Genomic DNA, 15,690 nt, shown 5'->3' on the forward strand with positions numbered 1-15,690 from the left:
ACTTAAATCCTGATTTGCCATGCATCCTCAGTCACACATACTCACTGCATTAATGCAAAAGCGCACTGCAAAATGATCAGATATCTAGGCAGCTAGGTTACAACAAAGCAGCTGACTGTTGCTATGGCTCATGTAGATGATGAGAAGAGAGGAGTTAAGGTGGTGGTTGGTACGGAGTCAGACAACAAAAGGAAAAGACATGCCCATTTCCATGAATGGATGTGTATTGGTGTGTGTGTGTGTGTGTGTGTGTGTGGTGTGTGTGTGTTGGGGGGGGGGGGGGGGGGGGGATAGAAGACAACCTCTGCTACTTCTCAATCGAGGCTGATAAGGTAGAAGGGGCCGGGCTGATTACAAGAATTGATAGGGGACAGTATCTGCTTTGACTTCCTGGCCTAATTAACACAAGCATTATTTAGGTGCTGCACAAGGAGGAGGAAGAGGGGGAGAAAGAGACACTGCAGAGGACTGCAGCTCAGGGCCACGCCTGTTCTCCACTCTGACAGTCAGTTTACACCACCAGGCTTTCTCGTCCTGACTTCTGTCTCATTTCTATTCTAACAAGCCATCTGATCCACAAGCACAAGAGGAAGTCAAATGGATTCAATAGTAACGGGTGCACATACTGTATTTCTCTTTTCACACACACACACACACCTCCCTCTACTCTATGTATATCTTATAAGTGAAATTCCACCCACAGATGCTGTTAAATATCGATCAGTAATAACAAAGGTGCAGTCATCATGCAACACTACATCCTGCATCTCAGCCTTCAGCCTCCAGCAAATTGTGGTTCTGCTACGCAACTTGGGATTTAGGGAATTGATAATTATTTTGTTATTGTTTTCCAAGAGGAGAGCAGACATTTACTGTATGCAAGGCGTTATAAGAGAGGCTTCCTAGATCCACACCCTCTACTCTGTTGAGTCCTGTTGATTCTTTGGGAACAGAATCAATTTTTTCTGGGCAATATCCTAAACTAGCTTTTTTTTGTAGGGCTCTTATGCAGTGACATCAGATTTTGCTCCCCATTCATCTCTATGAAGAGTGGGGAGAGACACAGATTTAAATCTGATTGAATTTAAACATACAAAATCCCGAGACTCCTGGGGTTCACTCATTCAGGAAACACTAATTGCTTATATCCTTCTTTTTTAACAGCATGGTGAAATAATACCCAACAAGTAGCATCAAAAAAAGAATTCTACTTTGCTGCAGTGAGTGCAACACCAGTGACAGAGGTAATGACAGGAAAATGTTTAACAAAATGTATGCTGTTGTTAAGCCACTAACCATTTTAACTCACCATGGCAGCAGTTTCTGCTCCCCCACCCAACACTCCAGAGCCTTTGTAGGCCCACATGATGGGGACAAGCCGGTTACTTCAAGTCATACACTCAAAATCTGTCACAAGGATCGAACACTCACACCTTGTATACTTGAAAGGTGGCTGTAAAACAAGTATCATAGCATCCAAAGAAATCTTTCTAAACCACCGCACAACAATTCTCTTCTCTGCTGTCCATCTGTATGCTCACTGTGCCCTAAACACAAAAAATATGGTTATATACACAGCTACAAAGACAATACTCATTAACAAACCTGTAAGGCATGTGTGTATTGGTTTGCTCATGTTAAAGCACCCACCTCCTGCTCTCTTACCGGCCAGGAGAACTGCTGCACTTCCTAAACAAAATGGAGAGTGTGGTTGTCACACTAGACAATGACTAAGCAAAGATGGCAACCTTAATGATTATTTCAGTAGGATAAATAAATAAATAAATAAATAAAGATATGTCCTATATCCTTTCTTGGTACACTGCCATCTAAATTTATACAAAAATAAAATGAGATATAGGTGTGTTTCCTTAAATGTGAGGAACAAAAACTTAAATCCAAATCAAGCCTTGGTTGATGTGGCTATAAACAACTGAATCATCAATCAATCCTCACACCCTCATACCTTCGCCTCACGGCTGCAGGACAGTGCTGTCTGACTGAAGGCTATTGATTGGGACGCACAGGAAGGGTGCACAGCTCTATTAAAATGAGAGCAGGCACAAGGCCTTTTACCCACGGAGACCACAGGGGAAAGACGAGGGAACTAATAACACACAGTATCTATTATAGAACAGTCTCCTTATTGAGTAGTTTGAGAGATTAAACAAAAAAGGACCAATGGAGAAAAGATACAGGAAGGGCAGGAAAGCAATAAGGGCTGCAGGACAAAGAGAGCTGTACATTAGGAGGAGGAGGAAGAGCATAAACAAGCAGAATATGAAATCAGAGGGGAAAAGATGCGGTCACAAAGAGGCTGAGAAGATGGAGAAATAGAGTAGGACATTGAGGATGGGATGAAGGATACTCAAGGGAGTCAATCATGAAGATGAACAAAATAGATGGAAAAAGTGAGGGGAGAAAGTGCGCAGGGGAGGAGGGTACAGGGAGAGGTAGACAGCATGTGACGGGGAGAAAATGAAGATGAGCAGTGCACAAGGCACAGAGGAGACGGCAGGCAGCCCAAAAAGTGGGAGATTGAGACAGATCCCAGGAGAGAGAGATCGAGAGAGTGAGGAAACGAAGCAAAAGCAAGAGCCAGAAATAGACAAGAGCGCAGCAAACACAGCAGATAGTGAGACAGAAAAAGGAGGGGAAGTTAGAAGGGGTAGAGAGAGAGCAGACAGTCTCCCCACTGGGCAGGGCCAACACTGCAGAGGAAAAAGGGAGGATGAGAGGATGAGGGAGGGAGGGAGGGAGGGAGGGAGAGAGAGAGAGAGAGAGAGAGAGAGAAGAGATGGGAGGAAAGATGGCTGGTGGGATGGGTGCAGGCTCCAGCAGCTAAGCAAGTCACTTCAGAGTCTGTCTATTCCTGTGTGTGTGTGTGTGTGTGTGTGTGTGTGGTCTATACAGAGAGAGAAATAAAGGATCATATGGGATCCATTATCTCAGGGCAGGAGCTGGACGACATCAGTTAGGAGGAGTTGGTTTACAGGATGGGTTAGGAAAGGATGAAAGAGGAAACAGGGTAAAAGAGAAATAAGAGAAGGTTTGAGGTGAACACAGTAGTGATGGAGAGAGGGTAGGATGGAGGAAAAGGTGGAGCTGGCGGGGGAGGAAGACGAGGGAGCAGGGAAGCAGGGGGAGGGGAGATGGAGCAGGGAGGGGGAGTGAAAGGACAGGGAAAAGAGAAGACTGAGGTTAAGGGAGGAGCACATTAGGGAGGGGAAAAGATGAGGGTTGAAAAGGAGGAGAGAAATGTTATGTTGTGTCCCAGTCATATCAGATTTACAGGAAATACAAACTGCTGACATCATCCTCCAAATGGTAATTACAAGTGATACATGTGGGAATGCATTAGCAGGGTTGGATTGTCCAATATGGAGTCACAGATGTGTGTCACGCAACACGGGTAGACAACACGGAAAAAACTCCACTGTCAACAACCTAAAAATAACAATCAGCTATATTTAATGATTTTAAAAGTAACTTATCACAATACCTTGAAACCATCACATCTTGGACATGGTTACTTTAATGACATGTGAAGGAGGAGGTTTTTAGATGCAGAATGCTATACCATTAATCTATTTTTTTTAGGAAGGACATGAACACACCGCTTAACGGTTGAAGACTTAAAGTTGCGTGAAAAATGGATGGAAGGAGACAAAAAGTGATATGACAGAAAGGACGGGGGAAGAATGGAGATTAAAGAAGGAAGAAGGTGATGGTAATGTGATAGAAGAGGAGGGACAGAGAAAAATTGGATTGGATTGCTGAGAAGGGAAGGAGGATAACGGAAAAAAGAGGATAAATGTGGTGGCAAGTGCACAGAGAGCACATCAGGTTCACACCTTGTCCCATTTCTCACTTGGACAACAAGTTAGTTTCACTATAAAAGCCTTGAGCCCCAAGAGAGAGGGCTAAAAGGCTAAAAAACGTATTTCATCTCCCCTCTTTCTGCTATTGCGCCTCTTCCTTCACCTGCTGAGCAGGCTCATCATCTCATCTCAGGGTGACATCCTCTGGCACACTGGCTCATTGTCTGATGACAGGCACACAATCTCAACTGCCTGAGAGGGCACTGAAGTATAAGACAACGAGGAATATGACGACATACTAGGTGCAGAGTCACCCTCAAATTTAGCACCTACAGAGTTTGCGGTCTGTTAGAGAAGCAGAGGCGAAAAACTGGGCAATGTAAATCTAAATAAAAAGAAAAAAATTCTAAATATGCAAAAAAAAGCACCTCTGTTTAATTTCACATATCAAATGTAAAGCAAAGGTTAAAGCAACCAGTACATTAATGAACTGCTGTTAGGTATTATGATATAATATTAATGAATGGTCCATCAATAACATGTGAACTGAAACAATCAGAACAGTTTCACTTTGTCTTTTCTTGCTAGCCAACTTTCTCACACAATTCGATCTAGACAGCAGGTCAGCTCAATAACATGATTTAAAGTCAATAACAAACCAAATTTGCTTCATTATTTATTATACAGAGAATAAAAAAAAAAACATGAAACGCTTGCAGTTTGAATACATGTTGTTCACCAGGTGTAGCGCTGCTGTAGAGCCGTTATTCTTGTTTTTAGAGGAAGCGTGTAGTAATAACTCAATGGCTGGTGACAAAACCTGATGCCCAGCGCCTGTGAAGGGTGTACATTTGGCAGTTTGTGTGTGTGTGTGTGTGTGTGTGTGTGTGTGTGTGTGTGTGTGTGTGTGTGTGTGTGTGTGTGTATGTGTGTGTGTGTGTGCCTGGGCCTGCCTGGCACCTGCTCAAAACCATAACTAAGGCTCTGGCGCACCAAAGCGTTGTTGGGCGGGCCTTGGATACAGCGTGATGTCCCAGATTACACCAACGTCTGCCAGCCTACCTTGAGCACCTGCAGACGGCTCCTGAGCAAACACTGAAGGATGCATATCAACAATCATAAGCTCATCTGAGGGTGTCAATGCTGCAAATTTGGAGCAGAATGTGCAGTTTGAAATATCCAGTGCAGACTGTCATGAAAAGCACCTTAGTGTATCATCATTTCTAATCAAACGCCATGTGCAATGTGGCAGGTTAACACAAGCACACACAAGATCAGTACGATTATTTGAAAAATAAAAGTGTGCATATTGAATCTGACAGGATAAATACTTTAGTGGCTGAGTTAATTAGCACGTGTAGACTAAATAAACAGAAATCACTAATGTAATCACTCTAGTCTGATCAGTAGGGAACTGCTGTAGCCACTTCACACTACACACAAAACATTAATCTATAACTTGATCAGGGTGAGAATATATGACTGGAGTCAGAGGGTATTTCAGTTTAGTCTTTGTAATATTATTCTTAAAAAGACACTTCTTTGGGTCAAACTCCATGCCTCCAACTGTGTGGCAGAAGAATCAGTAATTCTACAAAAACTAATTTTGGCCTTGTGTGTTAAAAGCATTTTAGCAGTAAGATGATCTCTTTCCAAGTGCTTAGTAATCTTGCAGCTAAAATGCTTTTGGAAAAGCCGAGGGCTGGAGAGGAGTGAAAACCATTTCTGTGATCATAATCTGAAGATGCATGGTAGCAGAGGATGCTGAAAGAAATCTGTGTAGTGAAGCGACTTGAATGTAATTCAGCAGACAACCCTTATAGGACAGAAGTGTTTCTATTCTGTAGGTCAATGAGGCTGTGACCAGGCATCTGCAGTTGGATGGACATGTGTAGGGGGCAGGACCAGGCTGACAGATTGGGAGTCACCCTGCTGTCAGAGCATCAAGCACCTGCAGTGCTCTTTCTCTCTCTCTTCCTACCACTTGTATTTAATTTAGAGTTTCCAAAATATTATCAACAGGGAACCTTGAAGTCAGGAAATGTGACTGACTGCCTTTGCAAACAATGTGCAATGCAGAATGACCATTTTCACTTTTACAGAAGCAATATATGTAGAACTGTTTGACTTCACAAAGATTTTCCTCCAGTGGAAATAAAACCAAGCGCCAAAGAGATTGATGGGTAATGTATGACATCATGCATTTCCATGCTAAGGTTACAGGGGGGAGGGTGTGGGAGTCATACAACAACACATATAAACACTCTGCAACGCCACCTTTTTAAAGAACCTCATCTTTTCTTTGGCTATATGCTGTACTGTGTCTGGTCTACTGAGCTGTACACAAAAGCTTCCCTCACCCTGGTTGCTTTTAAAACCTAACTGGTTGAGCAGGTGGTGTCTCTAAAACCAAAATAAAGGCTATCAGCACTTTGGCTGGACCTCAACAGCAGGGCCAGCCCTATAATCGCGACTGTGACTGACTGAGTGATTGAGTGAGTGATTCCACCATTGGTCAGCCAAATGCCATGAGACAGAGTTGGAGTTTCCCCATTGGCTGTTGCTCTTTCAAAAATCAATTGGGTAAACAGTTTCTATTAGGGTGGTGTTTTACAGCCTTCAGTGTTGCCAACACGTGAACCCTAACCTAACCCTTTGAAGTTAACAGTTCGGTTCGCTGAGACCGCCTCTGCTTAACCTGTGCGCTGTGAACATAAAGCACTCCAGGTTTGCTTTGACTTTTGCCATTGTATTTTATCCCTGCCATAGACAGATCACATGTTATTGCACTTGGATGCTTGAAAAAACATATAGAAGGAACCATGGCCGCTTGTAACGGCAGCAAGACTGTTGGACAAGGATGTTTGTTCCAAGGAAATAATTATTGTACTTCTCCAGATACAGAACAAACACATTAAACATTAAACGGCAACTGTCTACTACGAACAGAAGCACCAGAGGAACTATAGTGTTAACAGAAAGAGGACTGAGGCTTCATCAGAGCTGAAGTGGACCATAAAGAGAACGGAGTTAAAACACCCTAGTGTTCTGTCACTTCTAATTTTCTCTCTGAGTGACAAATCACAGCACAGTCTTTATCTTTAACTTATGTGTTTGGTGATTTAGTCAGACAATGTTGCGGTTATAAAATCTGGATTTGAGCAGCAGCAGCTTGGAAATGGCTTGGAAGTTAACATGTAGTCTTACTGGGCTGCGTTACAGTCACTATTTCATACATGTTCTGTTTTCTGACAACAGAAATAGAAAGACATGAGACAGAACTTTATTGGAAATTCAACCATATTAAAATACTGTATCTGTGAGCACAGAGAGTAGGAGAGATGCAAACAGATAAAAGGGCTGAAACCGGCTGACACCAGACAGAATGCAAATAGCCTGCGACGCGGCCCAGCCATCTACTAGGTTTTGGCCTAGTCATGTTTTTTTTCAAAACTGACAATGGGGTCAAGAATCTGCAGGCAGCCATGGGAATTTAATAAACACAAATAAAATCAGTCTGATGGTGGCAGTATTTGGGAAAGCACAGCTTTAGTACTGTAAACCTGAGGGCACTGTAACAGGGCAGAGCAGCAAAGCTATGATTTCATCCTACGACAGCACGCCACAAGGGGCTGGGAAATTGAAATGGATTAGAGAGCAGAAGGTGGGACCTTACCATTTCAAGGACTGAGAGTCTACACATTATCATAACAGCCATCTGGTACCAAACTGTTGTTGTTTCATTTCATTTTACTTTCTCCTTACGGTTTTGACATCCATGTAACACTTTTCATTGGTATTCAGCACCTGTTCTCCCATCTTTTCCATCCACTTTAAAGTTGTTTTTCCCTCTTCCCCTCTACTACTTGCTCTTCACCCTCTCTCTCTGCAGGAGAGTCAGCAGTAGTCTGTCCTGCTGCACACTCCCTGTCATCATTATTACAACACCAGCCTCCTACTCCACCCCAACAGTCACAGAGCTGTTGCTCCCAGGGCGTCACAGCTCACGTCGACCTCTCTGCCCCGACATCCACCTTAACAGCTCAGCAAATGAGAATTGACGCATCGTCATACCATACATACGAGTTCTTGGCAGTGTGTTGATGAGTGTTTGCGCTACCCAATGACTGATAAAGCCAGACATCTAAGGCACGTGCTGCACTGCTGCTCCCTTGGTGCGTCCCACCACTACGTACCTACTGCAGTGCACTTCTGTGCGTGAAATTTCAAGGTTGTGCTGCAGCAACAGGGCTCTCTGCGTTTGGTAATGCTGACTGGAGACTGAAGCAGGCCAAAAAAAAAGCCATTGACACAAAGCATATTGTTAAAATCAGTATTCTGGTTTTTAATGCTTACAGAGGGTTAAAAAAATTGCATGTTATCCTTCAAATCACAAAAGTTTTAGATTTTAAATTTAAAAAATTATATTATTAACAAAATCACTATCTTCCAAAAAAATGTAATAAAAGAAAGAAATCACTGAAAATGAACCTAAAACCACAAGACAGGGGAAAAAAATCAAATCGGGTGCCATGGCAACCAAAGCATTGCAATGCACAGAAATACAGAAAATCCTGGGCTACGCATGATGCATGTTAAAGAACAGTTCACACCTCTACATCAATACCTTTAGCAATCAAATGTCCTGTTAGTCTATTCATCTGATGTTGAATCTGTTTTTACCTTTTAGGCATTTCTTCACATGATCCTTGGAAGGACCTACAAAATATATCCAATAAAATATACTGCAGTTATTTAATTCATGTCTTAACTCTTTAGTTGTTCTTTTATAGTACAAGGTGGAAATTGAGATCCGTGTGGAGTCAAGAACAGCATTGGCCCTTCTAGTAATTTGCACCTAGTGTAAGTAGTTAAAGTCAGTGAGGAAAATAATCATCTTGTTCCACAATCAATGACGATGCAGAGGCAGCATCCTTTTCTTTGTCCTTACAGGATTATGTATCTATTACCGTCTTATTAAAAAGACACAGAAGGCTCAGATCAGAGCATCTGGCCTTGTGTACTTTTGCAACAGAATCATATCACTGAAGGTGACAGTTATACGGTGTCCAAAAAAAAAAGAAAGAAAAGAGGACAAACAGTGACTACACCATCCAATATCAGACAATAAAGCAGTATACTCCAAGAATATCAGACTGTACATACCGTGTTCCTGACTGACTTACCACTAAACCAGTTAAAGTGCAAGCAGTGCAGCTGACAATAAATGATGTATCCCTGTTCATACCTGCACTGAGATGCAGATCGAAGCCCCATGTCTCCTTCTAATCAAGTTTTCGAAGGGAGAAAAAATGTGGTGTTAGAGTGAAGTAGTGAGATGCACACATGTTCCCATTTCGCGGCTTCTGGTGTAACTTCACCCTACCCCTCTTTGGAGGTTGCTAATACAGGCTTAATCCAAAGTGGTTAACTTGTGCAAATCTGATTTTGGAAGCAGTTCTGCAGTTAATTCACTACAAACAGCCAGTGCACTGACAGTACAGTACTTTGCTCTATCTAACAACATGACATACCAACATTGTGTGTGTTGTGTGCCTGTGTGTTTAATTGTTAAGTTAACAGCTCAAAATGTAGAGAAACAACAGTATAATTGTCTTTTCCCTCGTGTCTCTGTACATGAAGGGGAGTCTTAAAAAAAAAAAACTTAAATACATTGTACTTACACAGATGCTGGAGTGAGCGATATAGTTCAAAGCCTCTATCAAAGTGTGATTAGCATTATTATGTGTTAAGTACTTTTTGAAAAGTGCTATACACATAAACTTTATTATAACTCTAATTATATTGATATGCATTCACTTGCTTGTACACATAACAGTGAATATGAAGGCTATAATGTTCCTGTGTTGAAACTGTTGTAGAGGGGTGTTGTAGATGGGGATGTAGTTTATAGTGTATAGTTTGTCTACCTTTGTTGATATAAATTAAATTGCTAATGCAGCAAGCAAAGCCAGTGTGATAGCAAGATATTTAAAATGGCCACCATTGGCCTCGATTGTTACGAAAACATTTTCAGAATCAGTGGTGAGCTATAGGTTTACTGAAAAATAGGGAATAATTATTCTCTCATCTTGCCAAGGCAGTATTTCATTTCTTTAAACAGGAAGTTGCTTCTACGTAAGTAACTGCTTATTTAGCAACATTTTTCATTCAGTGAAGACTGTTATGGGATTTTACATTACAATTTTTTCACAACATATAGTACTTTGCAACACTAGCATAATTTGCACTGCCTTTTGTGTTGTTGTCCGAGTTCCTAACACAGACATCTCCAATGGGGGTGTGTCCTGTGTTGTAGCCATGTGCTGAATTGATGTAAATGTTTTTATGGAGCCTGAAAGATGCAGATAAACTTCACCAACAGCCACATTTGGTCATGCGGCTTTTGTATCAGCTTGCCCAAAAATAACGCAAGTGGTCTGTGGAGGGGATCAGTATAGCATTATGCGTCGTCTTTAAGCTGGCTACTCTGTTTGGTATAATTCTGTTTCTAATAAAACTGGTGCACATTCCAGGTTGTTATGAAAAACACAGGTTAAACGTGTGTGTTCATGAATCAGTGTGGTGCCACCTCCTTCTTTAAGCAAGAAGACAGAGAAAATGAAAGGAGGTAAAACGATAAACTGTTAACAGTAAAGGAACTCACTCGGCTCAATTTCCACGCAAAATGACGAAGCAACAAAGAAATTATGAATATTAAACCAATCATCTTGAATCATTTATAATTTACACCTAATGACTGCTGCTAAAGTCCTACCAACATCCCAGCTTTCTCTGTGAAAATCCCAAAAAAAAAAGGTTTTTATTAACCTCTAGAGAAAGTGAGGCAGATTTTAAGCATCAGTTTTCTCTCCATTTATCACTCCTGAGAAAGAAAACATTTTAGCTGAGATGCCGCCTGCATAATAAATACAACTCAAAATTAGGTAGAAATATCATGTTGAAGATATGCAACTTTGCATACTGCAGGAAGTAATGATGAATAATTGATAGGATCTTCACCATGCTCTCACAACTAAGACGAAGCCATGACATGTGGTGTACACAGATAAGCATACAACAAATCACATTGTTGTACACACCCAGACACCACAACAAAACTACATAAACAATACCACAGAGTGAACTCCATACACTTGCACACTAGCACACACTAGATCCTTTAGGGACACAAACTAGTAATGACACAGCATTAACAGCCCACGTGGTGTGTAAACATTGGTGTCATTGTTTTACAGTGTCTTTGTTGTGACAAAGGTTAAATGCTGCTCTGGCCAGAACTTTACTCATTGAGTCAAGAGGACAAAGCAAGGTAACATTAGTCCCTAAAACAGGCTTCTTCTGGTCTCATCCTGTGTCTCTAAATGAGCTTCTATGAGCTTGTTCCAGACCAGTCCTCCTCTAAACTCTGTGACCCTTTTCCACAAAGCCCAGGAGAAATCTAGAGAAGCGCTAGAGAATTTGCATGTCAGCAGGTTTCACATTTCTTACCCAATTACAGTCACATTTATTATTCAGCTGTAGAATGAAAAACATGCTCAATGAAACGCTCACAAACAACAATGTACAGCCAACCGTGTCTCTACGTGGAACAAGGCATGTGATGATGGTTTTACCAGTAATTATACACTCTATACACTCTTACTTATACTATTATATGTACCTTTCATGTTTGATGTTAATTCATCAAAGTTGCCAAACTTGCACTAGCAAAACAATGGGTTTGTGACCAAAGTAAAGTGCTACATCTGTGGCCTGAGAAGCTGCGGTAATCGACATTACTTTGTTTGTGAGTCTTATATGATAATTAGATTAATATGTTCAGTTTTGGACTATTGGTTGGACAAAACAGGGTTAGGTTGTAGGTGCCAGCTAAGGCTTTGGTAATTTTCGACATTTTAACCACATGATTAATCAATAATGAAAATAATCCTCTCTAGAAATTATAAAATAATGAAATTGGGCAGAATTCAGAAATTATGTGGATTATAGCCTCAACTAACCTTAAGCATTCAAATGTCTTGTTTCATCTGACCAACAGCTCAATAAATAAATATAGTCTATTGATTATGATATTCAACAGAGAAAAGCAGCAAATGCTCATCTTCTCATCTAAACTGGAACCAGCAAATGTTTGTCATTTTTCACATGAAAAATATCTGCAAATGAATTTTCTGCTAAAATGTGTTGAAGACTGATTTCAGCTGTGAGTTATTTGCAGACATTAATGGAAAGCCTGACAGATCGCAAGTTAACACCGAATCAGATGAGCACTTTCTACGCCTCGTGTCCAGCACTGTTACTGTGGTGACGGGTCAGACTGGTTTAATATAGGATGCAGGCAGGTATGATATGTTATGTAAATAAACAGAAGTTATTCTGTCATATAAAGTCTTTGACAATGATTGGTCTCAGGCCAAGTCACACCCAGCTGAGGAACTTGACTGATTCAAAGATGAGCTAATCAAAAAGGTATAAGGTTGCTAGCAGGGACCTGAACCTGCCAACGCCTGTAGTAACACCCATAGTGCAGACAGAAAGCAGCTACCTGGCCAGTCAGGCGGGTATATCTGATGTAAGAAGCTGGATGCAGTCAGGTGGGACGAGTCTGATTAGCCTGGCAGCACCAGCTGAGTGACATGAGGCTATGAGCTAAACTGCTAGTTAGCATGTGGGCTTGAATGCTAGCCAGTTAGCGAGCTGGGTTATGCGTTTTAAGGCAGACGGATTAGTTGAACCTGATCGCCGAGTAGCTAGCCAGTCGACTTATCTACTCAAAAAAACACAACAGGTAGTGAAAACAGTGCAGCCCTCACAGTGTAAACAGTTCACACATTAGCTGCGGTGTGGTACCTTTGTCTCCCTGATGTCCTGCTTTCCTCCTTCAGGGTACCACTGGACGCGGACAAATCCCCTACCGAGAGGCCGACTCGGGGTGTCCACAGCGCTCTCAGTGTCCGAACCACACGGGTTTCGTCCACCACCGCCACCGCCTCCTCCTCCTCCTCCTCCACCACCACCACCACCACCGCCGCGTCTCCCTCCGCCATCGTCGAGGTCCGAGTCTGAGTTAAAATCCTCCTCACCATGGATCATCCGTACGAGGCCAAACCGAACTGAGCCTCGATACCGCCCGGAGACCAGGTCGTGAGAGAAAAGTAGCCGCTGGGAGCCATCCGCTGTGGGAGAGAGAGCCATGGATGGAGGCTCTGAGCCCGGGCTGGCTGCGGGAGAGAGGCCCGGGCTCGGGGATGCTGCCGCTGCTGCCGCATCCGATGCTACGGGCTCCGCCATCGCTGCTGTTGTCAGGGAGTGATGCTGGAGCGCGAGGATGACGGTGGAATGAAAAAACTGTAACCTGGAAGCAGCGAAGTGCACGTGTTTACGTCGCCACGGAGAGCTGCATAACCAGCAACGGCGCTGTACGTAACTAGCGCAGTGTGGGAGCGTCATCAGGCAGTACCCAATCTCACCACTAAGCGGCAGCGTGACCCACAATCTGTTCAGGTAACTTTTGGACAGGTATACGGGAATTTATGTTCAATAAATCTGTGATAAAAGACAAATGAAAGACAAATTACAAGATTTGAATCAACTCTTTGTGTTTTCATGTAAATCTCAGACTTAATAGTAAGTTAATCTCCCCAACAGTGAAAGTGTTTGTCGTGAAGAGTATCATATATATATCATATATATATATATATATATATATAAACAATATATATAAACATCAAACCAAAGACAATAATAAGTAATAATAATAACAATGTACAAGTTCATTCTTATTAATTTGTTCTTTCATCTTTCCACTCAAAAACACCTTGTGTAGTGGAGACTGAAAACAGGTGTCTTACGTGGACGTTTAATTCTTGAGGAAAATGAAATAGGGAAATTGCTTTCTATAAGATGATGAGTTTAGCAATAGAATATATTTCATATCTTATTATCCATGTGGCATTATAAATTGAAAACTGTAGGTTTTGAGGTAATAAATTGTATAACTTTGGGGAGACATAAAACCAAGATAAATTCCATTTTCTTTGACTGGTATCAAAGTCAACACATTTTCTGATTTTTAAAGACTGCACATATGTCTGAAAAGGTTTCAGTGCACTCTGTAACTTAATGAATGAATCTCATTTGAATACACTGACTGTTTTTATTACAGTTTTTTGCGATTGCTTACACACTTATTGCAGAATTTGGCTTAATGTGTCAACACTCTACACACAAGCCAAATGAGACTAAACACTTGGAGCTAAACATCTTACTTCTATGTCAAAATGAAACCCTGCAATAAAAACCTGACAATCCTCTTTCACAATATGATACACACATGCACCATTTGAATTACTCTTTCAAAGCAGCAACAACACACTGATGAACTTAACATGACCCACTGCTGTCTTTACAAATTTGTATATCTTTTTTTAATTTTGTTATACAGGCATCACACGACATAAAAATAGAAAATATTCAGAAAACAGATAATTATGTCATTACATTTGTCACACTAACACTGCTCCTCTCAAATTGAAACCTGCACAGCTGCTACCATGTAGCAACTGAGGTTGGGCTGTACCCTCTGCCCAGCCTCCCTCATTGTCAGGCCATGATTTATGACATGATCCACCAAACTGGCCGTAATGTCATCTGAAATATGTTTCCTTCTATTGCCAAGTCTTCTTTGTTCTTGTACTCGTCCTCCACCTCCCCTCTGTTTTCCTCTTCCTCTCACTGCTTCCATGTTCACAAAGTTCTCACAGAAGCTTACCTGAGGTCTATATGTAGCGCTAAGGCTCAGACTGAGTGGTGTTCAATTTCTTCATAAGTGTTTTCAGGTCTGTATGTGGGTGGTGCGAAATTCAGGTGTGTTTTACAGTTTGAAAAAGTCTTGAATGAAGTGTCTGATGTAAAAAAAAAAAAAGTGTGTAGTGAAAGTGAAAAGCAATAAATGTGTTTGTACTTTTGGTTCCTTTGTGTAAGGCATGACTTCAAAAGCCAGAATATATATATTGTTTTTCTTTTGTCTTTAATTTGGGACTTGTGTCTACTGTACATGAACAAAACTTCCATTTCTTCAGGGAAACAGATGAAACTTATTGGGAAAACCTTGATCCCAAAAATACCAAAACCTTCTCATATTCAGGAATATAAAAATGTGCACCAGGAAAAGCTTTACACAATTTAAGCTCAGGGTTTAACTGGAGATGGAGATTATTCCAAGTCTTGTGACCAGGAGTGACAAGGAGTTCACCTGCTCCTTGTGTCAGTTTGTGTTAACTGGACCATTCCTCCTAAATTCTAATTACATATAAGAAATGCAGTGAATCGTTTGGATCTGCTGCCAGATCATAAGAAGTAGGTTACATACTGAGGGGGAAACACAGGTTGGTTATAGAGGTCAACAACTTTCCATTAAACAAAATGTGATTCTGAAATCGTCAACATAGCTAATTTAAAGACTGAAGAGGTGACAAACAAACTCCTACACATCCTATAATCCTCTTACAGATCTGGAAAATAAAGCGTGGAAAAATCGTGGACTGGAATTAAAGGAACAATGGAAAGTCTCCTTCAGAGAAATCACATGAAGAGTAGTAAGTCGAGTCCTTAAGATGGCCCAGATAAACACCAGGAGAGAGCACCCAGTCTGTTCAGTGTAACAGCGTTAACTGACAATGGCATTACAACGGTTTACCAATCAGAGTAGCTCAACCAGACCATCGCCCACTCTGTCACCCAGGTGAGTCACTTTATTGGATGTTATACCTGGAATTACTCGTGGTAATAACTTGGTAATATGTTGTTATGGGAACTCCAACACATGATCAGTAAAATCTAAATC

The 15,690-nt window shown here is 41.4% G+C and overlaps 1 protein-coding gene across 2 annotated transcripts in view; it reads right to left on the reverse strand.

Annotated features, from left to right (window-relative positions):
- ube2o (ubiquitin conjugating enzyme E2 O) overlaps positions 1-13,502 on the reverse strand; it is a 38,048-nt gene extending 24,546 nt beyond the window's left edge. For both annotated transcript variants that reach the window (XM_022765006.1, XM_022765007.1), the window contains exon 1: positions 12,696-13,502. In XM_022765006.1, coding sequence (XP_022620727.1) covers positions 12,696-13,295 — 600 coding nt within the window. In that variant the 5' untranslated portion in view covers positions 13,296-13,502. The remainder of the gene's footprint in view (positions 1-12,695) is intronic.
- Between the last annotated feature and the right edge of the window lie 2,188 nt (positions 13,503-15,690).

Source organism: Seriola dumerili, unplaced genomic scaffold, assembly GCF_002260705.1.
Source record: "Seriola dumerili isolate Sdu_G_001 unplaced genomic scaffold, Sdu_1.0 BDQW01000621.1, whole genome shotgun sequence".
Classification (NCBI taxonomy): domain Eukaryota; kingdom Metazoa; phylum Chordata; class Actinopteri; order Carangiformes; family Carangidae; genus Seriola; species Seriola dumerili.